The following is a 17,770-nucleotide window of genomic DNA, read 5'->3' as shown; positions in this document are numbered from 1 at the left end:
CACCAGGTCCTTTGCAGCCTGGAAGGGAACAGGCAGGCCTGTTCTGCAGCCTGCTTGGTTTGCTAAAGTAAGTGTGGAGGGGAGTGCCATGGAGGGAGGGGCACGGGGAGAAGGGGTTGGGGGGAATTTTCTGCCCCCCACGTGACCCAAAGCCATGCGCCCGGAGTGTGGTGCACCCCCCCATCCCCCTGGTAGCCCCGCCACTGCTTAAGACCTTCTATTTAGTCTGATATTCTAATTGAAGCACGGCTTGGATTCCATTTGAACCAAGTTAACTTGTTTTTTCAAAGCTTTCATTTCTTCCTTTGTCACCACTCTTAAGTCTTCCTTCAACTGACCCATCTTCTTGAGATCATTCTTTGTTTAAAATTATTTCAATAATTTGGCCATTGTTGCTGGGGCCAGCTAAGATTTGCAAATTACCTTGCCACAAATATCTTATGCCAGCCAGAGGTAAAGACTAATGGAAGTACTTTTGGCTAGTCATATTCCAACTCTGAAAAGTCCGCTACTTTAAGATTAGCACATGTCAGACACTGTTCTGGGGTATACACTGAAAATGGTAGCTTCTATGAGGCAATGTTGTACAAAAATTGCATTCACCTGACTCAAATGACTTTGTGTTGGAATAGGAAGCAATCCTCCACCAGACATCAGGGTTGTAATTGTAGGGGCAGGTGCCAAGAGAGAGAGGGCTTTGGCTTCATCTGGAATTTTACCTGAAGAGGCAAACAGCTGCATTACCAAAAGCAGGACACCTCAACTTTCACTTCCTCTATTTTTACCATTACCCTTCAAGTTAAATATAGTAAAGAAAAAAATCAATCTACCAGAGCCTTAAAAAGAAATAAAATTATTCAAGTTTTTTTTTCTTTTCCCCTGCTCGACTAGGAACAAGTGAGCAAAACTAGCAGTCTCATTACCGGATTATTACTTTAAAAACTGAACAATGCAGACAATTATTTAACACTTTGAGCTATGGGTCACCTGTACTGGAAACTTAATGTTCATGAACCAAACGATATCAAGCATGGACGCTTTCGCAGGACGCTGTTTTCACGGTGATCGAAAGTTGTGTTACACATGACAACCGTTCGTGTTGGCTGCATCACTAATAGCACACAGAACATCAGATACAGAAAAGAAGAACATTTTTTAAAGTTTAATCCCCAGAAATGGCAAATAACCAAATCAGTCAAAAGGAAAAAAAGGAGGAAATAGGAGTGTGTGAACCAAAATCTGCCCTTTTTCTTCTGCTAAAGCTGGCTTTATGAAAAAGTTACCAAATGACTGCAACAGTCAAACTGGCGGAAGAAGTCAAGGAGGGCAATAAAACTTAGATCTGCACTGATTTTTAGCTTAACAGTGTAATCTTAAGAAGGTTTGCACTTTCCAAGTTCATTGAAGTACACAGGGGTAGAAAGGTGCAATTCTGCTTAGGATGTCACTGCAGAGAACTTCAATTACGTGAGGAGTATAATTGCCTTAATTTCAGGACAATGAAGGACGAGGAAGGTTTTCTCTAGTATGTGCTAAATGATACTGGACCTATTCAGCCATAATCACGGTTGAGTGTTAAATCTCTACCAAGTAAGTGATGGGTGTAATGAAATTCATCTACCACTCCTCTTGCTAGGCGACAAGCAGATTTCAGGGCAATTGCCCATGCTGGTAGGGGCTGATGGGAGTTGTAGTCCATGAACATCTGGAGTGCCATAAGTTCACCACCACCGCTCTACAACAGCCTGAGCTGGTGCCACTGGGAGTATTCCTGAGGGCGGAGTCAACTTTTATCAGCTTCCTCAGGCTTTCCAACTCAGAAATACCCCTTTTGCTGAGCCAGCGGAAAGGCAGGTGTTGCCCATTGGGCTCAGTAGGGGCCTTTCAGTGCAGAAAGGTTATTTTTATTTTACCTTGCTGTGCTGGTGGGAACCTCTGTGGAGATGGAGCACCTGTGCTGTCCAGTCAGCCACCCAACTACCTCCCCCCTCCCCGGTGGATTGGGCTGTCTGTGTCCTAGATGGATGGATCACAACATGCACTGATATTTAAGAAACACCATGCCTGAAGAACCACCAATGTAGATTTTCCCTGACATGTCCAAAGATGAGCTAACAGTTTTCAAGTTGTTTTTGCAATGGATATTTAGGCAGCTTTATAAATAAAATTCCAAGAGTAAGGTACTCTAAGAAGAATTTGTAAAGATTAGCTGAAAAACTCAATTAAAATTTCTATCTTCATAGAGCAAGGTCTTTTGCTTAGGAGAACCTTTGCCTGAAGTAACAGTGCTACTTGTCTAACTGGACCAATTCTTGTCAATACAAAGTTCATGGAATATTTTATCACCTCTTGTTTTAAAGATTTCTTCAAACTACAGATATGTAAACTGATTTCAAAGGACAAAAACCTCTACCTGCCTTCACCCTTTAACACTACTGTGGGAATACATTTTTAAAGTATGGTGTAACAGAACACCATTTCTTCTGATATAAACCCACGTGGCAACTTCACAGCATAGTAGCACCTGTGGTGATCTCAAAACCAATGATGGTGTATTCATATATTCAATTTCTGCCTACTCGTGGCCTCTCTCTATAGATGCTCTGGTCCCACAGAACAGTCTTCCAGAGGAAATAAGGAAGGCTGTAGCAGTTTTGCAAGATAAGAGTCTCTTGCCAGCTTCTGTAGTCTGTTGTCTTCCAGGGGCATGGCCTCTTATGGATTTTTTATAAGGCATCTGCTGGCAGTTTTAATAGTTTGAGGTTTTATATATTTTGTGGTTATTAGAGTTTTTAAGTCTTCCTCCCTCCTTAGTACTCCTTGAAAGGCAGGTTTATAAATGTTTTAATTAAATAAATAAAAGATGGTTTCACATTAAAAAGGGCATTTTTATTATGTGCGATTTCAAGTTTTTTGGGGTAAACCCAAACAATATAAACAAAGCACCAAAACCATGTTAAATGGAATTCTTGTTTAAAGATGTTGTTCAGATATTGATGTCAGTTGAAAAAACATCAGACCCAGGTAGGCAGGCCCAAGGTGATGTCTGAGGTATGAACTAATTATTTCCGAGGTATGAACTAATTATTTCTAATAAAATCCTTAAAAATCAACTGTGTGTAATTAAAAATGAGTAAAATCATGGAAAACTTGCCACTGACTGAAATGAGACTATTTTTATGCTCAGGTCCCCTAAATAAACCATTAATCTGGAAAAAAAATCCAAAAACTGTTGCTAAGACAACTGTATAGCTGTAGCAACTAAGACTCTGAGTAGAAAACTGAAGTGGTGAATACTTTTCAAGAGAAAAAACTAACCATTTAAAACATTTTTAAATATATCTTTAAAAACAGATACATATTTAAAAGAAACTTCCATGTTTGATAATCAAAGATGTTTAACAATAACTCTAAAATATAGAGAAAAAGCCTAGTAGATTTTCTAAGCTTCTTTTTTCTTTTTGATAAAAATATAATAGTAATGTTTTGTTCTGTTCAAATATATCTATTAATTTGGTGACCAAAACAGTATATAAGTCCACTAAAATAAAAAAGAAACGTATTTCAGAAGTTAAGAGCCCATTTCCTAAAAAAGAAGACATTAACGGAGTTTGGAGTTCTTCCTATATACAAAACACAGAGAACTGGGGATGGCTGAATGAGGTTTCCAAAAACAATGATTTTTAAAGCACACAAATACACACAAACAGCATTCATTCCAACCATGTCTTTTTAATAATTGAATAATTGCAGTTGATTCAAGTCATTATTAATGTTATTAATAATGAGTTTTCAATGTTACCATTTACTTCTGTCAATTTAAAATCTCAGCAAGTTATCTTACCCCTCTTTTGAGGTCAGGTTTGTATTTCCAAAGTTTAAAGTAGCTTTAGATTTAACAAACAAAATTCCGCTAGAAAAAAAATCAGTATCTTCAGGAAAATCTATTGCTAACAATTTAATTCAGCTTGTGTTGTTCACATTAAAATTACCAGACGTTTTTGAGAAGGCAAAAGCTTTACTTAAAAAAAGGAAGAATGTGATGAAACAGATGACAGTACAAATTTGCACTCTCTCATATCTGCTGCTGAAAAATGCAACAAAGAACTGTTGATATTTTCTTGTGTAGTTTGTGCAGAAAACTTGACAACGAAAACACTTCTATGATGTGTCTCTGCTGTACCTAAGAAAGTATGCCGTAATCATATGTCAAGGTTCACGAGACAAATAAATGGCGGGTTCCATCTTCCTACAGATTGCTACAGCAAAGAGAAGACAGTATACAAAACAAACACTGGTCAATACTTCATAGTCCGTTTACAGAGATTTGAGTGCTCTCCAGTTTTTTATTTCAGAAACCTGAATGTTTAAACTATTTTCTACTTTGGTCAAAGACACAGCTGGAAACAACAATGGCTTCCTGCTCATTCTTATCCAGTTACCAAGGGAGCCTCTTCCTTTTGATGATCTCCCACATCATTGCAATATGCACATGCATATTGCAGCTGCACGAGAGGACATCTCACAAATGATGGCCCCACTGTCTATCTAGAGAATGGTGCTGACTTGCTAAGGTCTATGGCTTTCCGTGTAAGAGTCAGAGGTTCCAGGGATGGGGTGGGGGAGGGTGTCAAGAAAGGAAGCGACAAAAACATTTCAGGAAAAGTGTAGTCCGGGGGGCAGGGGGAATCCACATATCTACAGAACCAAATTTAGTACTTCACTTGTTGAACAACCCAATCCCAACGTGGTCTATTTAGAAGTTATACCAATTTATTTCAATGGAAATTATTTCCATTGCATTCAGACTGATTACTAAGTCAGCTCCAAGATGGTACTTAGCCTTGACTAAGAATGCTTCGCTGACAGAATTCTCATCTATGAGCAGTTTCACAGAATCAAGTTTCAAATGAATCATGAACCCTTATAACAGAACACCAAATTTACAGAACTGAAAAACCAGTTCACAAGTAGAAATGAAAGAAGTAAAGGAAAAAAGGGACAAAATTAGAAAAAAAGAAACAAAATAAAAATAATAAAAACAGAGACAGGGCGTCCGTCTTCTGCAGGCCAGCCTTCGCTCTCATTTCCCCCATGAAGTTGTCACTTGGCGGCAGGTATAGTGGCATGGCAAACAAGGCCTAACTCAGGCAAGTGTAACAGGTCTGCCTTGGCCAGTCTAGTCATCTAATAATGCACAAATATCACACAGAAAAAACATACAAAACCAAATTAATAGTCAAAATCCATCTACCAGAAAATGTGGACATAAAAGTTTAGAATGATGGTTAAGGTGGCATCTTTGACACATTTCAACTTTCTGCCTTTCTCAAATTGGAACAAGATCAGAGAAATTTCAAATGCACAGACAATGGGGGAAAGGGCAATGATGTTTTGCTCTCTCTAAAATCACAATGTTGGTTAGTCATGTGACTAGCGAGGAAGAATGTATGTCAATGTTATACACAGAACATCAATTTTACTGCCCAATGCAACCATACCCACACAGTGTTAACTATCATTCTTGACAGATAGATTAGTCCTTTTGTTCGTTCTTTCTTTCTTTGGGCAATCCTTCTCTTTCTCCCATCTCTCTCTGTGCCTGTTGCACAGACACTAAACAATTCGGCAACAAAGGTATTATATATCACAATATCTGACTTGCATGTCAGAATTCAACCATTATTAGGAAGTGTATTCCGGGGGGGGGGGGGGGGGGGGGGGAATCCATAACTGGGCACATCACACCTGTGTTTGCGGTCTGGACCAGCTTACAGTTTGTTCCAAACGAAACTGAAGGAACGTGTTGAGTTTGAATTCCAAATGCTCAAGTTTGATCACCAATCAATCCCACACACTTTCATTGCAACTGCAGCCATTCAGAACACTCTTACGAACAATCCTTGGAATCATGTAATTGGGGAGCTACAATGAGGATGTTCCTCCACGGAACGTATCAACTTTAAAATGCTTAAACGTCTTAGTTGTCTTTAAAGACACAGTATGAGATCAGTGATTTGTCAAAAGAACTTACACTGATAGTAGAAGGCGATTTTTGTGATTTCTGCATTTTCCTCTGATCTGTGTTTACATAGGCTTGTATTGCTTATGAATGGTTTTTTACTTATTCAGATGAGGTCAGTGGCCACATTTTGGGGAGAATTTTAAGCAGTATCGAAACCCTATTCAGCACCCTGTATGCCAGAACAGAAAAGATAATTGACAAGTGATGTATCAAACTGCACAGCAGGGAAGAAGGGGACAGATTTAGTGGAGAGGTTACAAGCAGCAGGCACCTAGCATAAGCATTCTGCATTTATCTGTAAAGTCCACTGTCACTTGTAATCAGATGCACTGCACAGGTCCATTCTCTCAGCACAAACACAGCTTTGTTGACTTCTTGCTGCAAACTGTGTACTCTTCTATTCACCCTAAGTATCATCAGTCTATGAATAAAGCACAACCATGTTTGAAAGTTCTGCAACTGCTAACCCTACAACAGGCAGATGGAATATCTTTACCAAACCAGAACCAGATTCTAAAGTATAGACAGCTTTCTAGGCGAGCTTTTGCAGAAATAAAACTTTCTAGGCATTAAAAAATCTGGTTCTGGATTTGGTGCAGAAATTCTAGCTCCTTTACCACACTGCTGTAGAGCCATCAATCCAAAACTGCAATGAAATAATGATTTAGGTGTCCTTGTTATCACTGAGCCAAGAACACTGGGATCACTGCAAACAAACTCAGATCCATCAATGAGAATAGAGTGAGAACTAGAAGAAAGAGCATAAGCTGATTAGTTAGCAGTACTTTAAAGCTACTACTCTGTCTTTCAAGCAATGTTAGGGTGACAGGAAGCTATGAACAGCTGAACACCAATAAACCATCTTATCCTAGAACTACAGGCATTCCTACACCTCAAACACATTTTCATTGCTCAAAGACATGAGCACAGAAATGCTGTTATCGCATGCACAACCAAGGCTCCGCATCATTCTGTATCAGGAGCAGTATATTCAATGTTGTTCACATTATAAAATTTTGACATTACTTATTCTGTACCATCCACTTGACAAAACCGATTCTATTTTTGCAAGAGGCATAGCATGTAGTACGAGATTATGTGTAGCAAGATAAAGAATGGGGCCAGAAGTCCATTTTCCAAACAATAGAGGCTTTCCAGATAGTGCTGTGGTTCCTTGTGTTTTAGCAAACATTAATCTCCACAATCAGAAGAATAATTAATTTGAAAGAAAGAACTGAGGCCCACAGGATATCACATTCTTAAAATTGTGTACAGCCCTGTCAATGGAGCCCTGCAAATGCAAGTACTCTTGTTTATAAGACTACTATATTCTTTTCCACAGAAATATAATAGTAGGATTGTATATTCCTCCAGTGTGGAAGGAAACATGCCAGACCATCTTTGTTGTAAATGCTCCGTCTGGGTACTAGTGCCTGCTCCTTGCATCTGTTTGAAAGTCATTCAATGAACTATCGATGTATCAAAGAACCATGTTCAATAAGGATCAAACTAATGTTTTTTGACAAAGGCCGTATGTAAAAATATATGATAATTCTCACATTCATTCAGGACTACATCCTAATACAGAAGCATATAATTTTCTCAGCTGCTGCACCTCAACTGACTGTACTATGATCTTTCTGTGGAACAGACTATAAAAGATAGTATTTATTGTTTGACAAAATGCAATCAAGTAGACAATGAGGTATCAAAGCACTCTGTTAAGTGCATTTAAAATTATGTTCCCCAAGTATCATGAGTTGGCCATAATAATACACTTAAGTTAGCAATGTGTTATCTGTTTCTAAATGGAAAAAATAAACTGAACAGATACTTAAATCTGTACATGCAAATCAAGAACTCTCAGTAAAATCCCAATACTAAAATTTCAGTAAGACTTTTCTCCCTCTCTCTCATGGAGAAAGATTCACCAAGGATGCAATCTGAGTTAACAGAGGTGGATAATGGACATTGTAACTCTGGCACCAGAAGGGCTCACCTATCATTCAGAACATATATGCTGACTGCCTATAACAATCCTAGGGTTAATAACCACCCCCACTGCTACTGCATCACATCCTCACTTCAGAATTCAACCCAATAATCATCTTTGTTCTCTTCGCTACTTTTTTATTCCAGTTTCAATTCCCCTTGGACCAGAAATTCTTCAAAGTCTTCTTCCAACTTCTGCCTGAACAAGGTCAACTCTGCAACTTACAGCTCATAGCAAGTGATCTCCATCAGCTTCCCAACTAGCTTCAGGAGGCCCGATTCCTTTCCTCCAAGCACGGTCCACAACTCTGCCTCTCCTGAAAGGGATTCTGACACCTGTTTCTGTACTACCTTCTAAAGATAGCAAACTGACATCCTGTACAGGTAACACAACTGTTACAGGCATCATTTATTATCTGAACATCTGATGTAGCTTATATGGGATCCAGCAGAAATGTGTGTTGCCATACTGTTGTAAAAGCTGAATCAACTGTACTGGTGTGGTCCCATTAAAAATACAGAACACCCTAGCATCCCAAACAGATTATTTTAATCAGTGCATTATACAGGATATAATATGCCATAGCTTACATTAATTTATTCGCAAAACATTTCTATTCCAACCCCCAAGCCACTTATTACAACTCTTCGGTTCTCTTTAGGACTGGTTAATCCCAGCTTTTAATGAAAGTAAGAAAGAAGTGTTCTAATTCTCATTGTTTCAGAGATAAGTCTGAATACACAACTCAATTTTTAAAAAATAGTTTCCATTTCAGCTTGGATCTGCCAAAGCGAGCCCTAGCTCACAAAATTTAAGCAACAATAATTTTGTTAGTCTTTATCACAAGACGCTTAAGTTGTCCCTCAGCTTTATAGTAAACTAGTGATTTGGAAAGACAGCCAAAGTTTAAAATTTTAATTGTTTTTCAAACAAAAACATTATAATTCTTGCAAAAGATAAATATTTTACAAAAAGGAAACACCCACACAATTTGGACCTAAGGCAAATACAGAATTTTAAAATCCAGCAAACACGTTTTCATCTGTTTTTTTCTTAAAGGGTCTTTCAGCCCATCCCCCTCAAATGAGAACTGAAACACCAAAAAGCAGAATGCACACAACAGCCACTCCAGCTGCTGAAAACACGAGGAACAAACGGACAGAACAGAAACCAAGAAATCAGAAAAACGTCTGAAATACCAACCTTCTGCACAGGGCACAACTATCAGAGCTCTGTCAATAAAAACCGTGTTTGTTAGATGCTGGGCCACACCAACACTCGAAGATTCCCGAAACTTAATATAACATACTTTGGAGGAAAAAGCAAGTGGTGCGTTGCTGCAAGATAAGAGAGAACCAATTAGGTGTCACTGAGCTCAGCTCAAAGGTAATTATAAACAGAACAGTCCTAGAACACACAACATGGTTTCCCAGGCAACCCTAGTTCATGTTCAGTTGGTGCAGCCATAACACTAGTTCTCCTCTTCTATAAGTTCATCAGATCCAGATGGTAACCTTTATCATGGTTATGCCCAACTAGTTTTTAATTTAGCATACCCCCAATAATGGTTATTTGCCTTACTCTCCGGTTCCGGTGTTTTATATTTATAGGTTTTTGTCAAACTATAGTACAATTTTAAATATTTTAAATTATTGAGATGTTTTAATGCTTTCCTTTTCACCATGTTGGGGGCCCTGCTAGGGTGGAAAGCCAAGACAAAATGTGTTAAACAAACAATTAAACAAATAGAGACAGATCCAAAATCCAGGTTTCGGAATTTGACTTGCTACAGGCTTGTTCCAATCCCTTAATCCCAATTAGCATCTGAGCTACTGTGCACTTCATCATCAGAAAACAGACAATACTGAGATAAAATCCCTTTCCTCCGTATCAAAAAGTGTTGAAGAAACGTTTGTTCCACAGCAGCCAGACCAAAAAGGTTTCAATGTTAGAGGTATAGACCTTTCAAAAATAGAATTACACCTGCAATTTATAAATCCTAACATAAAACAACCCAGGAATGCACGCTTGCTTACAGTAACATGACAAAGCAAGGCCTGTGTAACTTCAGCCTATTTCTTAAGACTGACTCGGCAGTGCTTCAAGGCTTGAGGATGAAAAGCCTAATCCCGGGCCCTGCTGCCCAGAATAGGAACTGGACTCCCATCAGTAACACAAGCACCTTCTTTCTCCTTATGTTATAGCAGCAGAATACATCCCTGCTGTAGTGGAGTGAGGAAAGTCTAAAACAGTTCAGGAGCGGATGCAATGGAACTAGAATGAGTGTGACAAGGGAAACAGCTGGGACTAAGAGCACAGGTTGTTTCAGTCTACCATGTCTGCATCTACAAGGCCACAACAGGCCTTCAGAGAGCAGCTCAAGAGATCAGAATATGTTGTCCGGCAGAAATACTATACCCTGTTATCTATGTCAGGGGTCTCCAAAGTACAGCCTGCAGCCCATCAAATGATTTAATCTGGCCTGCAGAAGCTTGCCCTCCTCCTTGCCTCTCTCTCCTATCTCTGCCACGGCACAATTCCCCACTCAACACTGGGCAGGAAGAACCCCGTTCAAGGCTGAGCTCTCTGTTTAGGCAGGCAAGAGTGTGTGTTTGTGTGTGGGAAGGTGTAAACTACCATCAAGTTACAGCTGATTTATGGTGACCTCTCATAAGATTTTCAAGGCAAGAACTAAAAGATTGTTTGCCATTTCCCTTCCTCTGCATAGCAAACCTGGTAATCCTTGCTGGTCTCCCATTCAAACACTAACCACAGCTGACGCTGCTTAGCTTTCAAGATCTAACAGAATCAGGCTAGCCTGGGCCATGCACATAAGGCAGTCAAAATATACTAATCAAGGCATGAACAAGAAAGAATTGTCATATTTTGAAAGTCTTCATTGTGCCTGGTAAAGGTTTCATATTTGACACTTATCAAATACCAGTATTTTATTCTGTGGAAAAATATGAACTGACTGCTTAAGGCCGCACTCCAGCTATGTTCATCTATCTTGTAAATTAACTGGATGCTTGAAGATAGCAAAGTAATTACACAATTACAATTTACAAAGATAAAATCACACTACATAGTATTAAGAGTATAGTTAAACACGTCCCCGGGGATTTAGGGAATTGTACTGTAATTTGTTTTCCAGTAAGATGTTGGGGTTTCTTTGTTTTTTCCTCCTTAAGAAGCCTAATGACGAAAACAACATTATTGCTGTAATATTAACTTGATATTATTGCCCTTGACCACTTTCAGTCGGGTTTCGGGCCCAGTTTAGGACAACTATCGCCATCGTGGCTGTGCTAGAAGCTCTTGGTTCAACATTGATAAAGGTGAATTTTCTCTGCATTTGAAGAAAAGGGTAGGGGGAAAGTAGTTTAGATCCCTTCTGTCAAGCCACGTTCAGAGAGTTAAAGTCCACTGTGTGTATTACAGAAATCTGTTCTATCTCCATGCTTTTAGACATGCTTTTAAGACCACTGCATGAGATTATTCAGGCATCTCAGATGGGATGCCATCAACATGCTGATGACCACCAGCTCTGCATTTCTCTCAATAAACCCCCGGCTATCCCTTCCTGGGTCTGGAGGGAGAACCAGGGAAGAAGATGGGAATAAAAATCTGTGGAAAATGTTCACCAAAAATTCCATTTTTTCTCCCCCCCCCCAAAAAAACTTCAATTTTAAAATATTTTTTTTTCACAAAACTATAGGGAAGCATGACAGTTTCACAGTTGTAATTATGTTTTTCAAAATGATTAGGCCTAAGAATTGGGTGAGACAGTGTATGCATGTTTATTGATGTGTAAACCAGGGGAGGGAGCTCCATGACGCAGAGTGGTAAGCTGCAGCACAGCAATCAAAGCTCTGCTCACAACCTGAGTTCGATCCAGACAGAAGTCAGTTTCAGGTAGCCAGCTCAAGATTGACTCAGCCTGCCACCCTTCTGAGGTCAGTAAAATGCCTTCCACCCTTCTGAGGCCAGTACTCCACTTCCTGCACTGAGGCAGACTCCCCACAAACTGCCTAGTAAATGTTGTGATGTGATATCATCCCAGGAATCAGTAATGACTCAGTGCTTGCACAGGGTGGGATGGGAGGAATAAAACTATTAATAAATACAATTCAAATATTAAAGCCAAATCACAAATTCACCTAATTGACTGCAAAAGTGAACTAAAAGCTGACATTCTTATTTATATCTCTTCTCACTTGGTACAAGGGATAGCGTAATCTGATATGGGACAAGTAATGCAACTGACACTTAAAGGAATGTACCTCAGAGGGTTCTGTAGTAGACAGCTAAATTGTGTTGAAACAAATCCATGACATTCTTGTTTTGCTTGGGATTCCCTCACTAACTTTCATCGGTCCTCCTTCCTGTTTTTGTGAACATCATTTAACTGGATTAATTATTTTATATATATTTATCTACATTTTAATAGTTTTCTGCCTTGGAGTCCCCAACTTGGACAGAAAAGCAACAAACCCATGCTGCGTATGATATTATTTATATTTATTTGTGATAAGGGTGGCATGTCAACTGTTTTCAGTGCCCTTTTTTGTAATTTAAACAATATAAGGGAAATATTTGCTATACTGTCATTACATTTTTACAGGTATTACAATAAACATTTTCTCATTTATATTTTCCCAGAAAACCCACATCATTGAAAAGAACATGCAAAGATAAATCCTGGGAGGGGAAAAAAAGAGTTGATGCTGGTGAAGGTGTCAAACTCGTGCCCTCCAGATGTTATGGACTACAGTTCCCATAATCCCCTGCCAGCACGAACAATTAGCCATGCTGGCAGGGGGTGATGGGAACTGTAGACCATAACACCTGGAGGGCCGCAAGTTTGACACCTATAGAGGAAACTGCATTGCCTACTTTGGATGAAGCTAACGTTTCTTTTATAGGTTTAATTAAGAACTTATGAGTCTTGTGGGATTCATCCCTTTTGCTGAAATCATACGTTAGTGCGACATTCAACAGTTCTTATTTCCAACTATATCTAGCATGGAAATTACCCTAGCCACATAGATTCTTGCTACAGTTACTGAGCTCAACTGAAGGTGACAGTTCTTATCTTCAAAGCTTTTCACAACCTGGGAACACATACTTGAAGGACCGTATTTCCTAACATGTTCCCATGAGGAAACAGTGCTCGTCTCAGAAGGGTCTTTAATTAGCTCTCAATTGCAGATCTGTAAAAACAGCCATGGCTTGGCTCTCTGACCTTTATAATGGGAATTCTAATGTTTTGGGACAGCCTTCTGGAAAGAGTCAAGAAGGCACCTTACCATTTTTATTAAATAGTGCAAAGCAGAGCGCGTTTTTTTAAAATATCTCTCAGTGTTTTAAATTATTGTGAAGCTAATTTATATTTTGTTCAGATATTGTCTGTTTATGGTTTTAAAATTTAGCTAATCAGAACTGCAGTTTTAAATGTGATTGCAAAATGCTTTAGATCTTTTATAAATTTAGTTTAAAAACAAACAAACAGATATAAGTAGTCAGTTTATCTAATTAAGTGTATTTCCAGACTTTAAGTATTCTTACAGGTCATAATGCTGAGCCCATATATAGTTATGCATATTTACTCAGAAATGTCCAAGTGAAAGAAAACATATACTCCCGGTTTAAGAGATCTATGGAATATTCTTACAACAAATAAGATAAAATTGGAATAGGTTTCCTACTTCAAGTTAAGGGAACTGCGGGCTGGCATTAGTGATCCATCAGAGGAAGAATCTTAGTAATTGGAAACTGACACTGGAGGAAATTAACACATTAGTTATGCTTAACAAAATCATTAGCAGAGACTTAAGTAGTAGCTTTAGTAAATGAAAAAATATATTCCTAGTTTATATGTCTGATTTTTTTAAAAGCAAGTTTTGAAAGAAAAAAACTGATAAAAAAACAGAAAGTAACTTTCCTACACTTATGAACTGTTGTTGATTAATATTAAAAAAACCAGACATCTAAAAAGAGGCCTTCCACCATTAACAATCCCCATGAGACAGTTAAGGTCAGAATGCCAGTAACAGAATGGCTCCATTCATGTGTAGTCCTATTTAATTTTCACCACTGAAATATCTTTAGATGCAGATGAAGAAAAAACCCCACCATGTTTCTTTTCTTAATTTTAACTCTCAAGTTCCGTTACAATTAACTGGAGATAAACCCCATTAATTAAAATGGGATTTATTCCCAAGTACGTGTGCGTGAAGGACTTTTAGCGTGGCGTTTCGAAGTTTAAAAGTCTTATCCTTTCGGGCTTTTTGGATAGAGATGGGGCCCCAAAAAATAAAGGGAATTCAAGGAGCGAGGAAGAAAAAGCCGCCAGAGAAGAAAGAGGGAGGAAGAAGAGGCTCTCACACCCATCAAAGGTAACGTCGACCTGTTTCTCCCTCCCACCCCGCCCCCCCATGGAGCACCAGCATGAATTTCCCAGCAACAATCCCCATGGGGGAAGGGGGATGAAGGAGCGACGACTGAAACAATTTTGGCTCGAGTGAAGGGGCAACGGGGGGTAAGAAACCCGTTACCAGCCACCATCTTAACTTCGGGCAATTCTGCCTTTTACAAATACCGTTCAGCGGAAAGCTTCCAATTAACGCCCGCAAGCAAGATGGCGGGCAAGGCATCCGGTCAGTTTTCCCCCTCTTCCCCTCTGAGTCTTTCGTTCCCTCTATTCTCTATGGCCCAAAGGGCCCAGTCAGGCCTACTTACTCCGGAGGGTAGAGCCGCAACTCCTCGATGTCGCCTAAAAAACCGAAGAGAGTCCGCATCTGCTCACTAGTGACCGCTGAGGATAAATTGGTGACCTGGATCACCGATGTAGGAGTCAAGGGGAAGCCAAGAGGCACCCCGATCCCGCCGCTGTTCATCATGATGGCGGCCACTGCGCTCTGTGGACTCAACCGCATACACAGCCAAGGAGACGGAAATTACCACAAAGAACCGCGTCTCTTCCTAGAGTGCGTAGACGCGCCCAGACTTCGAAGCACATGATCGCCTCCTGCAGCCGACGCGCGTGTACTACAAGTCCCAGTTGGATTCAGTGTGACTCTTCTCCTTCCAGGTGACGATTGCGTTTGATGGGCAGGACAAGTTTATTATCCAAATTACTAATGGGAGTGAAGAGATAACAAACCCTCCAAAGGGGGTAAATTTTCTTTAACACTTTTCGATATTCTCTGCAGACAGTAGCGCGTTATTGGGAATTCTTAGCCATGTAGCTTACTGTGTGACCTCGGTTACTGTTAACATAATTGCCTCACAGGGTTGTTAAAAGTAATGAAAGGGAGAACCGTGTACACTGTTCTGTGCTCCTTGGAGGATCGGCAAGATAAACAAAATAATAAATAGAAACAAGTGAGAGTAACATTTCTCACAATAGTTTGATGGCTTTTAGTGGCTTGTTCTATATGTGTGTTTTTTATTATTATAACTTGTCTCAAGCAGGACTTGTAGAGGTGGAACATAAATAACAATAAGTGGGGACCCTGAGGGAACTTTCATGAGCAGCTATCCCATTCCTCCACCTTGGCTTCCTCCTTTCTCAGCCTCTTGCCCTTTCTCCCTCCTGCTATCCCCTTTCTTACTCTCTCCATGACTGTCACTTTCTCCCGCCCCCGCCATCACTGTTCTCTTTTTCTGACCCCTACCTGGCTTCCCCCCACCCCAGCAGCAGTGGGGGGAGCAACATTCCCAGAATCACAACAGATCTGACAATTACAGAGATCTGCTCCCCTTAGGATCGCCAGCTCCATGTTGGGGGTTTCCTGGATATTTGGGGGTAGAGCCAAGGTGAGGTTTGGGAAAGGAAGCAACCTCAGCAGGGTGTAGTTGTCATAGACAATACTCTCCAAAGCAGCCATTTTCTCTAGAAAATTGATCTCTACCATCTATACAGTAGTTATAATTCAAGGGATCTCCAGCCCTCACCTAGAAGTTGGTAACACTGATTCCCTAGGAAGAAATGGCTGTATTAAATCTTAAATCAAAATTTTTCTTGGCTCCTGGTACCATACCTTTCCGAAAAATGTCAATTAACTTTCCTATGAGTTGACATCATTGGTGATCCATGGAGTGGCACAGACAATCTGAAAACAATGATCCCAGTGTTATGGAGCTAGGATTCAGTATAACACAACCTGGTCCCCCAAACTAGACTGGAGCAGGTGTTGGAATTTCTTCAGGTGATACACTTTTATCAGTGGACATGGGGGGTTTATTACAGAGCAACATTTGCAAAGAGAAAGTAGCAGGTCAACCGATTCAAACTAAAGACTTTATTCACTAGCACTCAATCCCATACTCTGCTACATCAGTGGCGAAGCCACCAGGGGACAGGGGCCCCTGTGCACATGATTTTGGGTCACGTGGGGGGGCGCGCAAAATTCCCCACACCCCTCCTCCTTCCCCCTGCCGCGCCTCCCCACACTTACATTACAAACCGAACAGGCTGGAGAACAGGCTTCAAAGGCCCTGGTGGGAACTACATATCCCAGGGTCTGCTGGGAAATGTAGTTCCACCAGGGCCTTTGAAGCCTGGAAGGGAACAGGCCTGTTCTCCAGCCTGCTTGGTTTCTAAAGTAAGTATGGGGGGCGCCGCGGGGGGATGAAAATCACGCCCCCTCGCGATCCCCCCCACTTAGTTCCCACCAGGACCTTTGAAGCCTGTTCTCCAGCCTGCTCAGTTTGTAATGTAAGTGTGGGGGGTGCACCGCGTGTGGGGGGTGCCGGCGGGGGGGTGCGAAAAAGCCGGAGTGCGCACCAGGCGCACTCTGGCCCAGCTATGCCTCTGTGCTACATGGACTTCTGCTGCATGGACTCTCCTTGATTTCCAGCCTCTCACATACTTGGGATCAGGTAATATCACCCACCTGAACATCTTTATTCATCTCCATAGGGTGAGTGTGTGAGCAAATTTGGGAAGAGGAGGATGGATGGGGGGGATGAACCTCCCCTTTTGGTCCAGCTCTATCAGTAATTCCAGAGGTTTAAACTGTAAGTCAAATTTATTGATATAGTGCTGCAAAATACAAATATCCAGTCTCAGGCAAAACAAACATGAAAATAACAAAACCCCACTAAGACTGCTGAGCATATAACTATAAACTAGCAGCAACAGCTCACTACCTCCATGGATTCTGACAGTCCTTAGTAGTTCTATCAGCCACAAAAGATTAGTTAAAGGTAAAGTTTCCCCTTCAGTTGTGTCCAACTGGGTGGGGTACCACTGCAAGCAGTAATTTTATAGGCAAGCCTTTTGTGGGGTAGTTTGCCATTGCTTTCCCTGGCTATTCTTCACTCCCTAGCTATGAGCTAGGTACTCATTTACTGACCAGGAAATGGATGGATGGCTGAGTTGACCATGAGCCAGCTGCCAGGATATCTGACCCACAGGGAGCTCAAACTCCTGACTGTGTGACAGTGCAAGCACTTAACCACTATGCCACATGGCTCCTTTTAAAGAATCTGCTCCGTGGATTCTGACAGTCCTTAGTAGTTCTATCAGCCACAATAGATTTGTTACTGTGCAGTAAAGTAGCCTCCTCTCCAGGGGAAGGGAAGGTTTGTAGATGTGCCACTAAGGCTAATCCTTTTTTCTTAAACTCAACAGCCCACTCAAACCAATTAGACTGCAAGTCTTGGCCAGTTAATAACATCAGGTGTAAGCAATTAGCAATTCCCCAAATGCTTCTACAAAGGGCAGAATTTCAGCAACACTTAGA

General features: G+C 40.6%; 1 protein-coding gene across 2 annotated transcripts in view; it reads right to left on the bottom strand.

Moving 5' to 3' along the window:
* The window catches only part of SREK1 (splicing regulatory glutamic acid and lysine rich protein 1), a 40,366-nt gene extending 25,396 nt beyond the window's left edge, over positions 1-14,970 (bottom strand). Inside the window, exons 1-4 of one of the 2 annotated variants that reach the window (XM_048504691.1) lie at positions 9,222-9,355; positions 4,184-5,187; positions 988-1,111; positions 604-719 (exon numbers count right to left, since the gene is read on the bottom strand). In XM_048504691.1, the coding sequence (XP_048360648.1) occupies positions 604-654 (51 nt within the window). In that variant the 5' untranslated portion in view covers positions 655-719; positions 988-1,111; positions 4,184-5,187; positions 9,222-9,355. Of the gene's footprint in view, positions 1-603; positions 720-987; positions 1,112-4,183; positions 5,188-9,221; positions 9,356-14,759 lie in introns of those variants that run through there. The other variant, XM_048504690.1, reaches the window with a different exon arrangement.
* Positions 14,971-17,770: the final 2,800 nt, after the last annotated feature.

This window comes from Sphaerodactylus townsendi, linkage group LG07 (assembly GCF_021028975.2).
Source record: "Sphaerodactylus townsendi isolate TG3544 linkage group LG07, MPM_Stown_v2.3, whole genome shotgun sequence".
Lineage (NCBI taxonomy): Eukaryota > Metazoa > Chordata > Lepidosauria > Squamata > Sphaerodactylidae > Sphaerodactylus > Sphaerodactylus townsendi.
This window is presented reverse-complemented; position numbering and strand designations above follow the sequence as displayed.